At 44.1% G+C, this 14,737-nt stretch overlaps 1 protein-coding gene across 2 annotated transcripts in view; it reads right to left on the bottom strand.

Moving 5' to 3' along the window:
* Window positions 1-178: 178 nt before the first annotated feature.
* LOC137449664 (mothers against decapentaplegic homolog 2) overlaps window positions 179-14,737 on the bottom strand; it is a 219,618-nt gene continuing 205,059 nt past the window's right edge. For both annotated transcript variants that reach the window (XM_068155399.1, XM_068155400.1), the window contains one exon: window positions 179-2,238. In XM_068155399.1, the coding sequence (XP_068011500.1) occupies window positions 2,115-2,238 (124 nt within the window). In that variant the 3' untranslated portion in view covers window positions 179-2,114. The remainder of the gene's footprint in view (window positions 2,239-14,737) is intronic.

Here is a 14,737-nt window from a genome sequence, read left to right as displayed (position 1 = left end):
CTGGTTTTCTTAAAATTGTTTAAAAATGTTATATTGCCTAAATAGTGCACATTCCTACTGTAAATATATATTCCAGCCATACACTGAACCTATTTGATATGTTTTTGGATATTTTTCATATTAATTAAAAGGTATTAATATTTTTATATGTTTGTCGTAGTAATTTATTAATAAATCCATAAATAAATTATATCTGTCTGTATCATTAAACACACACAGATCTAGAACACCCACAATAGCTGCATAAGAAATTATTTTAACAACTAAACCATACCTTTTGGGCCATAATATGCAGAACACTTGTGTCATTTATTTGAATGGATTATAATGGTTCCTAACCTCCAACAGAAAATATATACATCAATTAATCAAAAGCCCAACCATTATGAGAATTAAAACTTTTATTAATGTATTCACATATTAGGCAAATGCAACACACATGAAGCTTATTTCTTAGGTTCACAAATTCTTCCAATACATTAGTTTACTGGTAAAACTAGCACAAACTGCCTTGACAATTTAATTAAAGGTGTCTGGCCCACTGTTTCAAGGCTTGATTTTTGGTATTGCTTCTATGCTGTATGGCATAAAATATCCATCACTATCATCAATTCAGTTGATTAGAAGTTGTAACACTGGCCACATTTTTGTTCTGAAAGATAAATTATCACTAGCTGTACTCAAAGTACAATATTAGCATAATGGAAGAAACAATGGGAAAAAAGACAAAGGTGATCCTGCTACTGCCACAAAAAACAAAAGGATGACAGACAGCTAGATCACAAGATTGTTAGTAAAATGCATATTTTTCAAGTCAGAATAACCCTTCTATACATTTTCCCAACCCTTCCCCAACCTAGACTTATTTGTAGAATATATTCCAGAATATTTGTAACATGATGCAACTGTAGCGTCCAAGGGTTCACAATAACATACACTGTCACAAAGAACCTAGAAGTCCTCCTTCATTGGTCATACCTCAGTAACCACTATCCTAGAGATATTGCAGAAGTAGCTGGTTTTGATAACAAGGCTCATTATGACATAATGAATGCATATGATCTGGTATGTAAGCTATACAAAGCCACTCAGATAAAAAATTTAAATTCTGTTACTGAAATATGTTAAGAAGCTGCATCTATTAAAACCTATACAAGAATCTAGTTTACCTTGGGAAAGGATTTTTCAAAGTATCTGGCTTCAAATCCTAAGACCTATGATTTTTAGTGACATCTGTTTGATGAAAAAATACAGATCTCTAAAGAGAGAAACCAATAATCTTGTTTATTTAATCCACTATGCAATGCCATGGTAAAATTCTCATTCCATGAGTGAAACACTGATTTCAGTGATTTAAGATACAAAAACAATCCCAAATTATATCAGTGTCAGCAATACTGCTGGCAATGGATGCATCAACTCAGGTAGGGAAAAGTAGACTCCTAGTGTGATGAATACTCACAATTTGTAACATTAATTCATTTTGGGTCCCATTAAGCATATAAAGTGTTTTAAGATTTCACAGGTGAATCTCAAGACATTTCTTTCTCTTGAAATGGAGAGATTTTCTTTAAGAAGGCAGCAAAAAGTTAAGATTTTCTACAAGGAAAGTCTGCTTTTCATGTTTAGGACAACTCAAAAACATGCTTATATAAAAAATATAAAAGAATAAAGGAGTCTTGGAATTTTATGAGATATTTGCCTCAATCAAGAAAACAAACAACTATTTATGGGAACTAAAATGTAGAACAGCACGATATTGTGAAACTTGAGAACATGATACATTACCTGTATGTATAGTTATTCATGTTATTGATAAACCATTAGGACACTCAAATATATATCCAATAAAAACACAATTAAGAATCTTTAGAACTGTTCCTTCTTTCTGAAGAAGGTCTTTCTATACACTAAATTTTCATCTAGTATTAGAGTACAAGAAACAGAATCCACAAGGTGCTTGAACTAATGAGACCAAGTGCTGTTTTTAATTTTAAAACCTTTTGAGATAGTAAGCAGTTCATGGGGACCACACACATACTGTGACAGATGAGCTGTTAGATGTCTGTTGATTGGACTTGATATTTAGCCCACTGGTAACAGAGGAAGGAATTTTATGACATGCTGGAGCAGCGTACTGAAGGGGAGCCCATCTGAGTCAATACTTTGTCCAACCATTGTAGAGGTCCATTCAGATGAAGTTCAATCCAGCAAGGAGTGCTTGTTACTGTTTGCCGTCTAGAAAATAAAGAATAGGAAAGTCAGAAAGTAGCTTTGGCTATCATAAAGTTTTCAATCATATAATCAGATATGTTTCCATTCATATCTACTATACAGAAAGATAAAAATCTGCAACCACTGCCATAACTGTTGCTAATCTTTTTTTCCGACAGTCTTTGAAAGGAAAAAAGCTGCACAAAACAAACAAATAAAATACCCCAAACACCCCACATCTATAAGACAAATTGATAATCACATACTTGTCCATAATACATCAAGAATATTCTGCTCCAGTAAATAAGAACTGCAGCATTTGCTTCAAGTGCCACACCAAGAGACTTACTTCTAAAAAGAAATTTAAAACTGAAGATTGTCCAACCAACATGGTGTTCACATCACAGATAGCTGTGTGCAGATGTTTATCAACCATCTGCAAGCATAACTGGGCTTGAATTTTGTAGACAACTACTGAGAAATATGGAATAGAAACATTTGACTCTGCACTGTCAGCATGGCCAAACAGCACAATACTATGATCATAAGTTCTGGCTTTTTGTAGCCATTTGACAAGTTAAATGTATAAAGAAACTGATAGACATTGTCAGAAACGCTATGTCAAAACATAGTGTGTGGTTATACTGTGCTAATTGATACTATCTCAAAGGAATACCAAACTTTATCTCTGATTTCCTGTAATGTTACACTTTTACATTTGTGTTGTACTGTAACATACTCACACAAACAATTTAAGTAAAAAATGTGTTTCTCTTATAGAATCATAGAATTATAGGATCATAGAATGGTTTGGGTGGGAAGGGACCTCCAAAGGTCATCTAGTCCAACCCCCTCTGCAGTAAGCAAAGGCATCTTCAACTAGATCAGGTTACCCAGAGGCCTGTTGAGCCTCACTTTGAATATCTCCAGGGATGGGGCCCCAACCACCTTCCCGGGCAACCTGTTCCAGTGTTCCACTACCGTCATGGTGAAGAACTTGTTCCTGACATCTAATCTAAACCTACTCTTCTCTGGTTTGAAGCCATTGCCCCTCGTCCTATCACTACAGGCCTTTGTGAACAGTCTCTCTCCATCCTTCTTGTAGGCCCCCTTCAGGTACTGAAAGGCCACTATTAGATCTCCCTGGAGCCTCCTCTTTTCCAGACTGAATAACTCCAGGTCCCTCAGCCTGTCTTCATAGCAGAGGGGCTCCAACCCCCTGATAATTTTTTGTGGGAGGTTTCAGGACAAGAAAGAACAACAGGCCACTGATAATGGAAGAATGGCTTGATGATAAGAGGAGCTGACTGCAGTAAACAACCTGAAGTGTGAGACAGAAGGACACTTGCCTCCATGCAAGAACAGCTCAACCTGATATGGGATGAAGATAACGATGGACAGCTGCATATCAAAGAAGAAAACTCCATTAGCAACAGGGGTACAAAAATGTCAGGGAATTGCTTAGCCTGCTCGATTTTTCCTATATAAACTGCTTCTTCTGTACCAATAAACGATTCCTGCTTCATCTACATGGGAGTCCGTGCATGCATTCCAACAATTTTTGTGTCGCTCCTTTGGACCTGCTCCATCAACTCCATGTCCTTCCTATATTGAGGGCTCCAGATCTGGATGCAGTACTCCAGGTGAGGCCTCACCAGAGCAAAGTGGCAGAATCACCTCATTCGATCTGCTGGCCACACATCTTTTGATGCAGCCCAGGATGTGACTGGCCTTCTGGGATGCAAGCGCACACTGTCTACTTTTGTCCAGCTTCTTGTCCATCAGCACCAAGTCCTTTTCTACAGGGCTGCTTTCTGTCACCTCATCCCCTAGTCTGTATTGATAGTGAGGGTTGTTCTGGCCCAGGTGCAGAACCCTGCACTTGCTCTTGTTGAACCTCATGAGGTTCACCTGGGCCCACCTCTAACTTTTCCAGGTCCCTCTGGATGACATCCCATCCCTCTGGCATATGGACAGCACCACTCAGCTTGGTGTCATCTGTGAACTTGCTGATGGTGCACTCGATCCCAGTGTCTATAGCGTTGTTATAGTTTGAAGATGTGTGGCCGGTTGACGTTGCCCCCTTAAGAAAGGGAACATGGTGGACGGAAGTTGGTAAACGGAAGGAATAGTCTAAACTAATTTCATTGGAGGAGTGGGAGGAAGCACCTTCGGAACTGGGAGTGAACTGAGCATTTTCAGGACTTCTCTGTCAGTCTTGCTTCCGCCTTTCCACGGTGCGGCCGCTCTCTGTCTCTGTGCTGGGCTTTCTGCCAAGGCCTCGGCCTTGAAGATAGATAAAGGCCGGTATATTAACTCCCTTCCAATTAACATGAACTGCTTCTAACTTTTTTTTTCCTCTCTTTCCTTTCTCTTTCTATCCCATTCTGGGGAAGGGGGGGGAGAGAGGGGAAAGCGGAGGTGGGGGACCCCTCTGCCTTGAGGGGGGTCACTTTCATTTCTGTGTTACTCTGTTGTATATCTTTGTATATATTGTAGATATTGTAAATTTGTAAATATTCCCCTGCAAACCCTACATTGCTTTGTAAATATAGCTCCACTGCTTTCCTAATTCAGCTTGCGAGTTTTTTTCCTTTTCCCTTCAATTTTTTTTTTTTGCCCTTTTACCTTACAAGGGGGAAGGGAGGAGGCTTCTTGGCCTTGCCCTTCCACCCACCACATTTTTTTTATTGGCGTACCCAACGTGCGGCAGATAATTAGTTTAATTTATTATTTGATTGATTTAGTGTTTTCTAGCTGAATTAGCAAACATGAAGGTATTGTGGTTTGTGGAGCGATTATTCTTTTCTATTTTTGGGGCTCTGATTTACAGGTATTGTTTGGGTTTGATTTTGGATTACCTGGGTAAATATTTGGTGCGGACAATTTATATGTGGGTTATGTATAGAGTTAAATTATGGTATGGAAAATGTATTAATTTCCTATGGCCAGTGAGATACAGGAATGTTACCTCCACCACTCTCCCAATTGAGATAAAGGGGTTTAAGATTCCGCCTGAGGAGAGAGTAACTTTAGGTGATGCCTGGGATCCAAAGGTGATTTATTTGGTGTCTATAATTCTGTTGCTGGTGATAATTATCGTGTATCTCCTGATTTCTTTGCGGCGAGAGAGAAAGGTGTCCAGGGCGTGTTTTGTTATTAAAACTAGATCAAAAAGAAAACGCCGTGGCTCTCGATCAGTCTCAGAGTCATCTAGTGATGAGGACTGTGGAGAACCCGTGTCAGTCAAAAAGAAGGCTAAAAAGTTAATTGGTAAAGCAGCTCTAAATGACTTTTCTGCTGATTCAAGCAAGCAGCCAAGGGCATCGGCTGGTATCAACATGGCGCCTACTCCTTCTCCTCCTTCTTCTTCTCCGTCGGCCAGTAACGGAGCAACGTCACTTCCACCCACTCCCTCAGTGGGACCGGAAGTCACTGCCCCAGCAGCTGATTTATCTCAGGACTTGTCAGCTTCCATTAAGGTGGCTGTAAATTCAAACACAGCTCCAGTCAAGGTGGCTCCTTTAAAGACTAGAGCTGGAAAGGCCAAAGATGGAGAAGAAGAGGAGGAGACTGATCCTGGTGAGGGGCCCTCTACTCTAAAAGATCCTGCTCAGGAGGAAGAGAAGGTTTGTTTTAAAGATCTAGCTAACCTAGTGAGATCAAAGCAGGATAGAGATGAAGTTAGGAAGGCAGCTGGCAAAGGTGGTTCTCAACTTAAAGAGATCCTTAGGAGAATGACAGCAGGATTTTACGGGCAAAGAATTCAGGGAGATGAAGATCAAGATGATATTACAGACTGTTCGTCACCACGGGAGGAATTGCGAAATGTCCGTAAAGATTTCACCAGGGCAGATAAGGAGCCAGTTCTAGCTTGGCTTAGTAGGTGTTATGATGCAGGTGCTTCAGCTCTAACAGTTGGAGACAAGTCAGCAGCTCAGTTAGGAACTCTCTCAAGGGACAATGGAATAGATAGACATCTAGGCGAAGCTCTCGGTAAGGTTAATCTGTGGATACGCCTTTTAATAGCGGTTGCCCTGAGATACCCTTCCCGAGATGATCTCCCATGGAATCCTAAACCCTGGACTACCATAGATGAGGGAATTAAGCGCTTGAGAGAATTTGCTGTTAGAGAACTACTCTATGGTGAACATGAAACTCTGAATCCTGATGACATTCCTGTGGGTATTGGTCTTGGTAAAAAGATCATCAAACTTGCTCCTTCTAATTATGCAAACATTCTGGCAAGCAGAATTGTGTCAAGAAGTTATGGCGGAGCTTCTCCTACGGTTGGCCAATTCAGTGATCAAATGAGACAATTGGAGGATAGCATAACACGTGGTTCTTTGGTTTCGGCCATTAAAACGATGTCTGGTGATATTCAGAATTGCATAAGAGAGTTAAAAGATGAATTTAGAAATTCCATATCCCAATTGGCACAAAGGGATAATTTCAATTCTCCCTCCAGATGGGTACAAGTTTCATCTGTGAGGAATACACGTCCTCCAAGGAGGTCATTCCAAAACAGGACATTCCAAAACAGGTCATTCCAAAATAGGTCATTCCAAAACAGACCACCAAGGCAATCACGTAGAACTATTTGGATAACTCTGCGTGATCAGTTTGGTGAGAACATGAACCGCTGGGATGGCCAACCAACTTCTAATCTTTTCAGGAGACTGAGGGAGTTGCAAAGTGGCAGAACCCAAGGTAGCAATACCAGAAGGGTAGCTGTTACTTCCACAGTTCCCCAGAACGACTCTTATGGCTCCAACAGTGGCTCCAGTTATAACATGCAAAGTTATAACCCTGCACAATATGTGCAATGCACATGTGCGCATGTTCCCCATAACTAGGGGTGCCCTGCCTCCCGCCAGGGGGAGGAGAGGGATAACAGAGATAATAGAATCTATTGGGATGTGTACATCCAGTGGCCTGGCACTTCACAATTTCGGAAGTACAGGGCCTTGGTTGACACAGGAGCTCAGTGCACCATAATACCATCAAATTATCAGGGATCAGAGTCTATAACTATTCTGGGAGTCACTGGTGGATCTCAAGAGCTAAGTAAGGTAGAGGTTAATATAAGTTTAACTGGTAAACAATGGAGGAAGCATACAGTTGTGACCGGACCTGATGCACCTTGTATTTTGGGAATTGATTTTCTGAGAGAAGGGCGTTTCAAAGACCCTAGAGGTTACAAATGGGCTTTTGGAGTAGCTTCTATAGAAATTGATGGACAAAAATTGAAGCTGTCTGCCAGACCTGAACTTTCTGATGAATCTGCAGTTGTGGGACAACATAAGATACAGGACATTAAATTGCCGGTTGCTTCTCAAACTGTGCATCACAGACAATACAGAACCAACCGTGACTCTTTGTTGCCCATTCAGAATCTGATTCGTCAGTTGGAGAGTCAGAAAGTCGTCAGCAAAACTCATTCACCTTTCAACAGTCCAGTGTGGCCTGTGCGGAAGCAGAATGGAGACTGGCGTCTGACAGTAGACTACCGAGCCCTGAATGAAGTGACACCACCTATGAGTGCAGCAGTACCAGACATGATGGAGCTACAGTATGAGCTGGAATCCAAAGAGGCCAAATGGTATGCTACCATAGACATTGCTAATGCATTTTTCTCTATTCCCATAGCAGAGGAATGCAGGCCTCAGTTTGCTTTCACCTGGAGAGGAATCCAGTACACTTTCAACAGGCTGCCAATGGGCTGGATCCACAGCTCAAGCATCTGTCATGCAGTGATCCACGATGCTCTGGAGAAAGGCGGTGCTCCGGAACACATCCAGTTCATCGATGATATCATCGTCTGGGGCAAAACTGCTGAGGAAGTCTTTGAGAAAGGTAACAAAATCATTGACATTCTTCTGAATGCAGGTTTTGCCATCAAGCGAGACAAGGTGAAAGGACCTACCACAGAGATTCAATTTCTGGGAGTGCGCTGGCAGGATGGACGCCGACACATTCCAGTGGATGTGGTAAATAGAGTCTCTACCATGGCAAATCCCACAAACAAGCAAGAGACCCTACGTTTCTTAGGGATAGTGGGATTTTGGAGACTACACATTCCTGGATACAGTCAGATTGTGAAACCTCTGTATGATGTGACTCGAAAGAGAAACCATTTCCACTGGGGACCTGAACAACAAGCAGCCTTTGACCAGATAAAGCAAGAGGTAATTCAAGCAATGGGTCTGGGACCTGTCCGAGATGGTCCAGACATTAAGAACATTTTGTACACGGCTGCAAGTGACAATGGTCCAACTTGGTGCTTGTGGCAAAAAGCTCCAGGGGAGACACGTGGACGACCTCTTGGTTTCTGGAGTCGAGGTTACAGAGGTTCAGAGGCTAATTATACTCCAACAGAAAAAGAAATCTTAGCTGCCTATGAAGGAGTAAAAGCATCTTCTGAAGTGATTGGAACTGAATCACAACTTCTCTTAGCTCCCAGATTACCAGTTTTGAATTGGATGTTCAAAGGCAAAGGATCCACACCACATCATGCCACAGACTCAACATGGTCTAAGTGGATGGCTCTGATAACACAGAGAGCTCGAATGGGAAATCTTGAAAGACCTGGTCTAGTGGAGGTGATCTCAACTTGGCCTGAAGGTATCAACTGTGCTAAGCCTCCAGAAGAGAAAGTAACTCGTGCTGAGGAAGCTCCTCCTTACAATGACCTCTCTGATGATGAAAAGAAATATGCTTTGTTCACAGACAGTTCCTGTCGTCTTGTTGGAAACAAGCGAAGGTGGAAGTCTGCAGTGTGGAGTCCAACACGCCGAGTTGCAGAGGCGAAAGATGGAGAAGGAGAATCCAGTCAGTTCGCAGAGGTAAAAGCTGTCCAGCTAGCTCTCGACGTGGCTGAACGTGAGAGATGGCCAAAGCTTTATCTCTACACCGACTCATGGATGGTAGCCAATGCTCTGTGGGGTTGGCTAAAGAACTGGAAGAAGAGTGGTTGGCAGAGGAAAGGAAAACCCATTTGGGCAGCCAACCTATGGCAGGACATTGCTGATCGAATCGAGAGAATTCCAGTGAAAGTGAGACACATCGATGCTCACATTCCTAAGAGCAAAGCTACTGAGGAACAGCAACACAACCATCAGGCAGATCTAGCTGCAAGAGTTTCTCAAGTAGACATGGACTCTAATCTTGATCTCGACTGGAAACACCGAGGTGAGATATTCTTAGCTCGGTGGGCTCACGATTCGTCAGGACATCAAGGCAGAGATGCAACATACCAATGGGCTCGTGACAGATCCATAGACATTTCCATGGATGCTATCACACAAGTCATCCATGACTGTGACATTTGTGCTGCTATTAAGCAGGCCAAACGACTTAAGCCCTTGTGGTATGGTGACAGATGGTCCAAGTACAAGTATGGTGAAGCTTGGCAGATTGACTACATCACTCTACCACGTTCTCGTTCTGGTAAGCAATACGTGCTTACTATGGTAGAGGCAAACACTGGGTGGTTGGAAACTTATCCAGTTCCACATGCAACTGCACGCCACACCATTCTCGGTCTGGAGAGACAGATCCTGTGGAGACACGGAACTCCGGAGAGGATCGAGTCAGACAACGGAACTCATTTCAAGAACAACCTTGTAAAGAACTGGGCAAAAGAGCACGGTATTGAGTGGATATTCCACATTCCCTACTATGCACCAGCTTCAGGGAAGATTGAACGCTACAACGGTTTGTTGAAGACCGCTCTCAAAGCCATGGGAGGTGGATCTTTGAAAAATTGGGCAAAACATTTAGCACAAGCAACCTGGCTGGTAAATAGTAGAGGTTCAGTGAACCGAGCTGGACCTGCACATTCAGATCTGCTACGGAAAGTGGAAGGTGATAGAGTTCCTGTTGTTAGAGAAAAGAATCTGTTAGGTAAAACTGTTTGGGTATTTTCACCCTCAGGAGAGGCTAAACCTGTCCGAGGGGTGGTTTCAGCTGAAGGTCCGGGTCACACTTATTGGGTGATGCAAGAGAATGGTGAAATTCAGTGTATTCCACAAAGAAATTTAACTTTAGCTGAAAGAGGTTAATTTCAAACTGCTGTACAGCTACATCGCGTCCAAAGGAAGAATCAACGAGGAGTCTACGGTGCACGAACCCTGAGATCCCTGAGAGCCCTGAGTCAACTAAGAGACCCTGAGATTTCCCTGTTTCTCTTTTCTTCGCTTCATCGGTGAAGAAATGAACTGTTTTCCATTTTTCTCATTTTCTGATTTTCTTGGACTTTTGAATCATCTACATCTGAGCATAGCCGGAATGGACTATGAACTTTACTCACGAACTGTAAATATCGTTTTGGATTGGATGGTCAGTATGAACAGCCAATGAAATTGTTTAGAAGGGGTGGACTGTGGCCGGTTGACGTTGCCCCCTTAAGAAAGGGAACATGGTGGACGGAAGTTGGTAAACGGAAGGAATAGTCTAAACTAATTTCATTGGAGGAGTGGGAGGAAGCACCTTCGGAACTGGGAGTGAACTGAGCATTTTCAGGACTTCTCTGTCAGTCTTGCTTCCGCCTTTCCACGGTGCGGCCGCTCTCTGTCTCTGTGCTGGGCTTTCTGCCAAGGCCTCGGCCTTGAAGATAGATAAAGGCCGGTATATTAACTCCCTTCCAATTAACATGAACTGCTTCTAACTTTTTTTTTCCTCTCTTTCCTTTCTCTTTCTATCCCATTCTGGGGAAGGGGGGGGAGAGAGGGGAAAGCGGAGGTGGGGGACCCCTCTGCCTTGAGGGGGGTCACTTTCATTTCTGTGTTACTCTGTTGTATATCTTTGTATATATTGTAGATATTGTAAATTTGTAAATATTCCCCTGCAAACCCTACATTGCTTTGTAAATATAGCTCCACTGCTTTGCTAATTCAGCTTGCGAGTTTTTTTCCTTTTCCCTTCAATTTTTATTTTTTGCCCTTTTACCTTACAAGGGGGAAGGGAGGAGGCTTCTTGGCCTTGCCCTTCCACCCACCACAAGATGGAAGTTTGCCCTAGTTCCTAGTTGCAAAATAAGAGTAGGGATTTTCCATAGACTTAGAGTAAAAAAAAGGTAAATAAATTACCATTGGACACAGAACAATAACAACTGATAGGTATATATCATTCCATTTGTTTGCTGAATAGCTTATACTTGGTTGCCAGATAGTTCTTTCTTCTTCTGTTGCTTCTGCTTGCAACTTTTCTCTCTTTGTGGCCTTGCCAGGATAATCTTTGTTTTGACTACTGTGTGTGAGGTACTGGGAAGGGAAGGGAGGGAGGGGAGGAGGTTACAAAAAGTCCCCATGGACTGCCCAGAGGGGTACTTCTGATTGTTGAGTTATAAATATATGTAAATATATTTTGCACATATTAATTGCATTTTATACTTCTAGATTTTAGCTTACTTTTGTAAATATAACTTTCATTTTGCTTCTAAGTTCTGAGTTTGTTTTTTTGGGGAGAATTTACTCTGGGGGTAATTTCCAATTACTTGGGGGGTACTCTCAACCTACCACAATTATTGATATAAGTATTAAACATTACAGGTCCCAGTACAGCCCCTGAGGGACACCACTTGTCACTGCTCTCCATCTGGACTTCAAGCCATTGAGCACCACCCTTTGGATATGACCATCCAGCCAATTCCTTATCCACTGAACAGTCCACCCATCAAATCCTTCTCTCTCCAACTTGGCAAGCAGGATGTTGTGGAGGACTGTGTCAAAGGCCTTGCAGAAATCCAGATAGATCACATCCTAAGGTTGTCCCTTATCCACTGACATAGTCACTTCATCATAGAAAGCCACTAAATTGGTCAGGCAGGATTTGCCCCTAGTAAAGCCATGCTGGCTGTATTGAATCACCTCCCCATTCTTCATGTGCCTTAGCATGTGTAGCAGGGGAGAATTAATTGGAGTTTGATTAGACATAGCCAGCTGCCAAGGACTGCCTGGGAATAATTGGTGTTCCTGCTCATCTGCCAAGGGGTGTCTGGGAACGCTTAGTGGGAGCCCAGAAACTCCCAGGTGCATGATAAGGGTAACGGATAACATGTGTCTGTAGGCCCCTTTGTTTATGAAACTGAGGGGGCATAGGAATGTGTTGACATCCTGGGATGATGGTGAAAGACCTTCAAGCTCTCGCTTGACCGCTAATAGACCTGAGAGAGATAGAATAGAATAGAATAAACCAGGTTGGAAGAGACCTTCAAGATCATCACGTCCAACCCATCAACCAATCAAACCCACCTAAACAAACAAACCATGGCACCAAGCATCCCATCAAGTCTCCTCCTGAAAACCTCCAGTGATGGTGACTCCACCACCTCCCCAGGCAGCCCATTCCAATGGGCAATCACTCTCTCTGTATAGAACTTCTTCCTAACATCCAACCTAAACCTCTCCTGGCACAGCCTGAGACTGTGTCCTCTTGTTCTGGTACTGGGTGCCTGGGAGAAGAGACCAACATCCACTCCAGCAAGTCAACATCCTTCCTAAACTGAGGGGCCCAGAACTGGACACAGTACTCAAGGTGTGGCCTAACCAGTGCAGTGTACAGGGGCAGAATGACCTCCCTGCTCCTGCTGGCCATACTGTTCCTGATGCAAGCCAGGATGCCATTGGCCCTCCTGGCTGCCTGGGCGCACTGCAGGCTCATGTTCAGCCTACGATCGACCAGTAGCCCCAGGTCCCTCTCTACCTGGCCGCTCTCCAGCCACTCTGACCCCAGCCTGTAGCACTGCATGGGATTGTTGTGGCCAATGTGCAGAACCCGGCCGTTGGATTCTGCCCATCTGTCCAACCTGTCGAGGTCCCTCTGCAGAGCCTCTCTACCTTCCAGCAGATCGACTCCTGCCCCCAGCTTGGTGTCGTCCACAAATTTACTGATGATGGACGCAATGCCCTCATCCAGAAAATCAATAAAGATGTTAAAGAGCACAGGGCCCAGCAGTGATCCTTGGGGCACACCACTAGTGACTGGCCGCCAGCTGGATGTGGCACCATTCACCACCACTCTCTGGGCTCGGCCCTCCAGCCAGTTCCTAACCCATCGCAGTGTGCTCCCATCCAAGCCATGGGCTGACAGCTTGGCCAGGAGTTTGCTATGGGGGACGGTGTCGAAGGCCTTGCTGAGGTCCAGGTAGACTACATCCACAGGCCTCCCCACATCCAGAAGGCAGGTCACCTGATCATAGAAGGAGATCAGGTTGGTCAGGCAGGACCTGCCCTTCCTAAATCCATGCTGGCTGGGCCTGAGCCCTTGGCCATCCTGTAAGTGCTGTGTGATTACACTCAGGAGGACCTGTTCCATAATCTTGCCTGGCAATGAGGTCAGGCTGACAGGCCAATAATTCCCTGGCTCATCCAACTGGCCCTTCTTGTGGATGGGCACCACGATGGCCAGTTTCCAGTCATCTGGGACCTCTCCAGTGAGCCAGGACTGCTGAAAAATGATGGTGAGTGGCTTGGCCAGCTCATCTGCCAGCTCTCTGAGCACCCTAGGATGGATCCCATCCGGTCCCATGGACTTGTGGGGATCCAAGTGGCTGAGGAGACTTCCAACTACCTGTTCCTGGAACATAGGGAAACTATGCAGCTCCCTGGCTCCTTCTGCCAGCTCTGCAGGCCAGCCGTCTGGAAGACGTTCTGTCCTGCTAGTAAAAATTGAGGCAAAGAAGGTGTTAAGTATCTCTGCCTTTTCCTCATCCTTTGATACGTTTCCCTCCATGTCAACCAAGGAGTGGAGGTTGTCCTTGCCCTTCCTCTTGCTATTAATATATTTATAGAAGGACTTTTTGTTGTCCTTCACAGCAGTTGACTATAGATGAAGATGAGGAAGGCTAGTGCTGGGCAGGGGTCATGCAACCCCCTGAGCAGGCTGTGTGCATGAGCAGTAGGTTAAGTAGTTACATAACAGGGTTGCGAAATACAGGTGGGGCTTTCACTTCAAGACCCAGCCTCCTGTGGTGCCCTGGCCCAGCCTCACAGGATGCGGGACCCTTAGAAAAACTGATGATTGCTACTGGGGGGCCGCCACTTCTCTGATCCAACAAGACAAGATTTGATCTCGCAGGGATGCCTGCCTGGATGGGAGACAGTCAGCTCCGCTACTGCACGATCTTTTTTACCTCCATGTTTCTTACAGGGTGCTTAGGGTATGTTAGTTGTGCTTTGCTGGGGATTGGGTTCTGCTTTTGAGTTTGCTTGGTAGCCTGCAGGGTTATGCTGCACTTTATTTGGGATCGGGATCTGCTTTTGGGTTTTGTGAGTAGCTCATGGGGTTGTGCATTGCTTTGGGATTCGTGCCTTGCAGCGCTATGGTGCAGCCTCATGTGCCTTTTGTATTAAATACAGCCATACCTATTGGCACCTGTGGTACGTGTAATTAATTAATTCCTCATCGAAATGGGCTCACTGGAACAGCATGTCATCTAGGGGGATCTGTTTGATGATTTTCCCAGGCATGGAGGTGAGGCTGACAGGTCAGTAGTTCCCAGGGTCCTCCTTTCTACCCTTTT

Source organism: Melanerpes formicivorus, unplaced genomic scaffold (genome assembly GCF_026170545.1).
Source record: "Melanerpes formicivorus ecotype bairdi unplaced genomic scaffold, bMelFor1.0.p_v2 SCAF_31, whole genome shotgun sequence".
NCBI classification, from domain to species: domain Eukaryota; kingdom Metazoa; phylum Chordata; class Aves; order Piciformes; family Picidae; genus Melanerpes; species Melanerpes formicivorus.
This window is presented reverse-complemented; position numbering and strand designations above follow the sequence as displayed.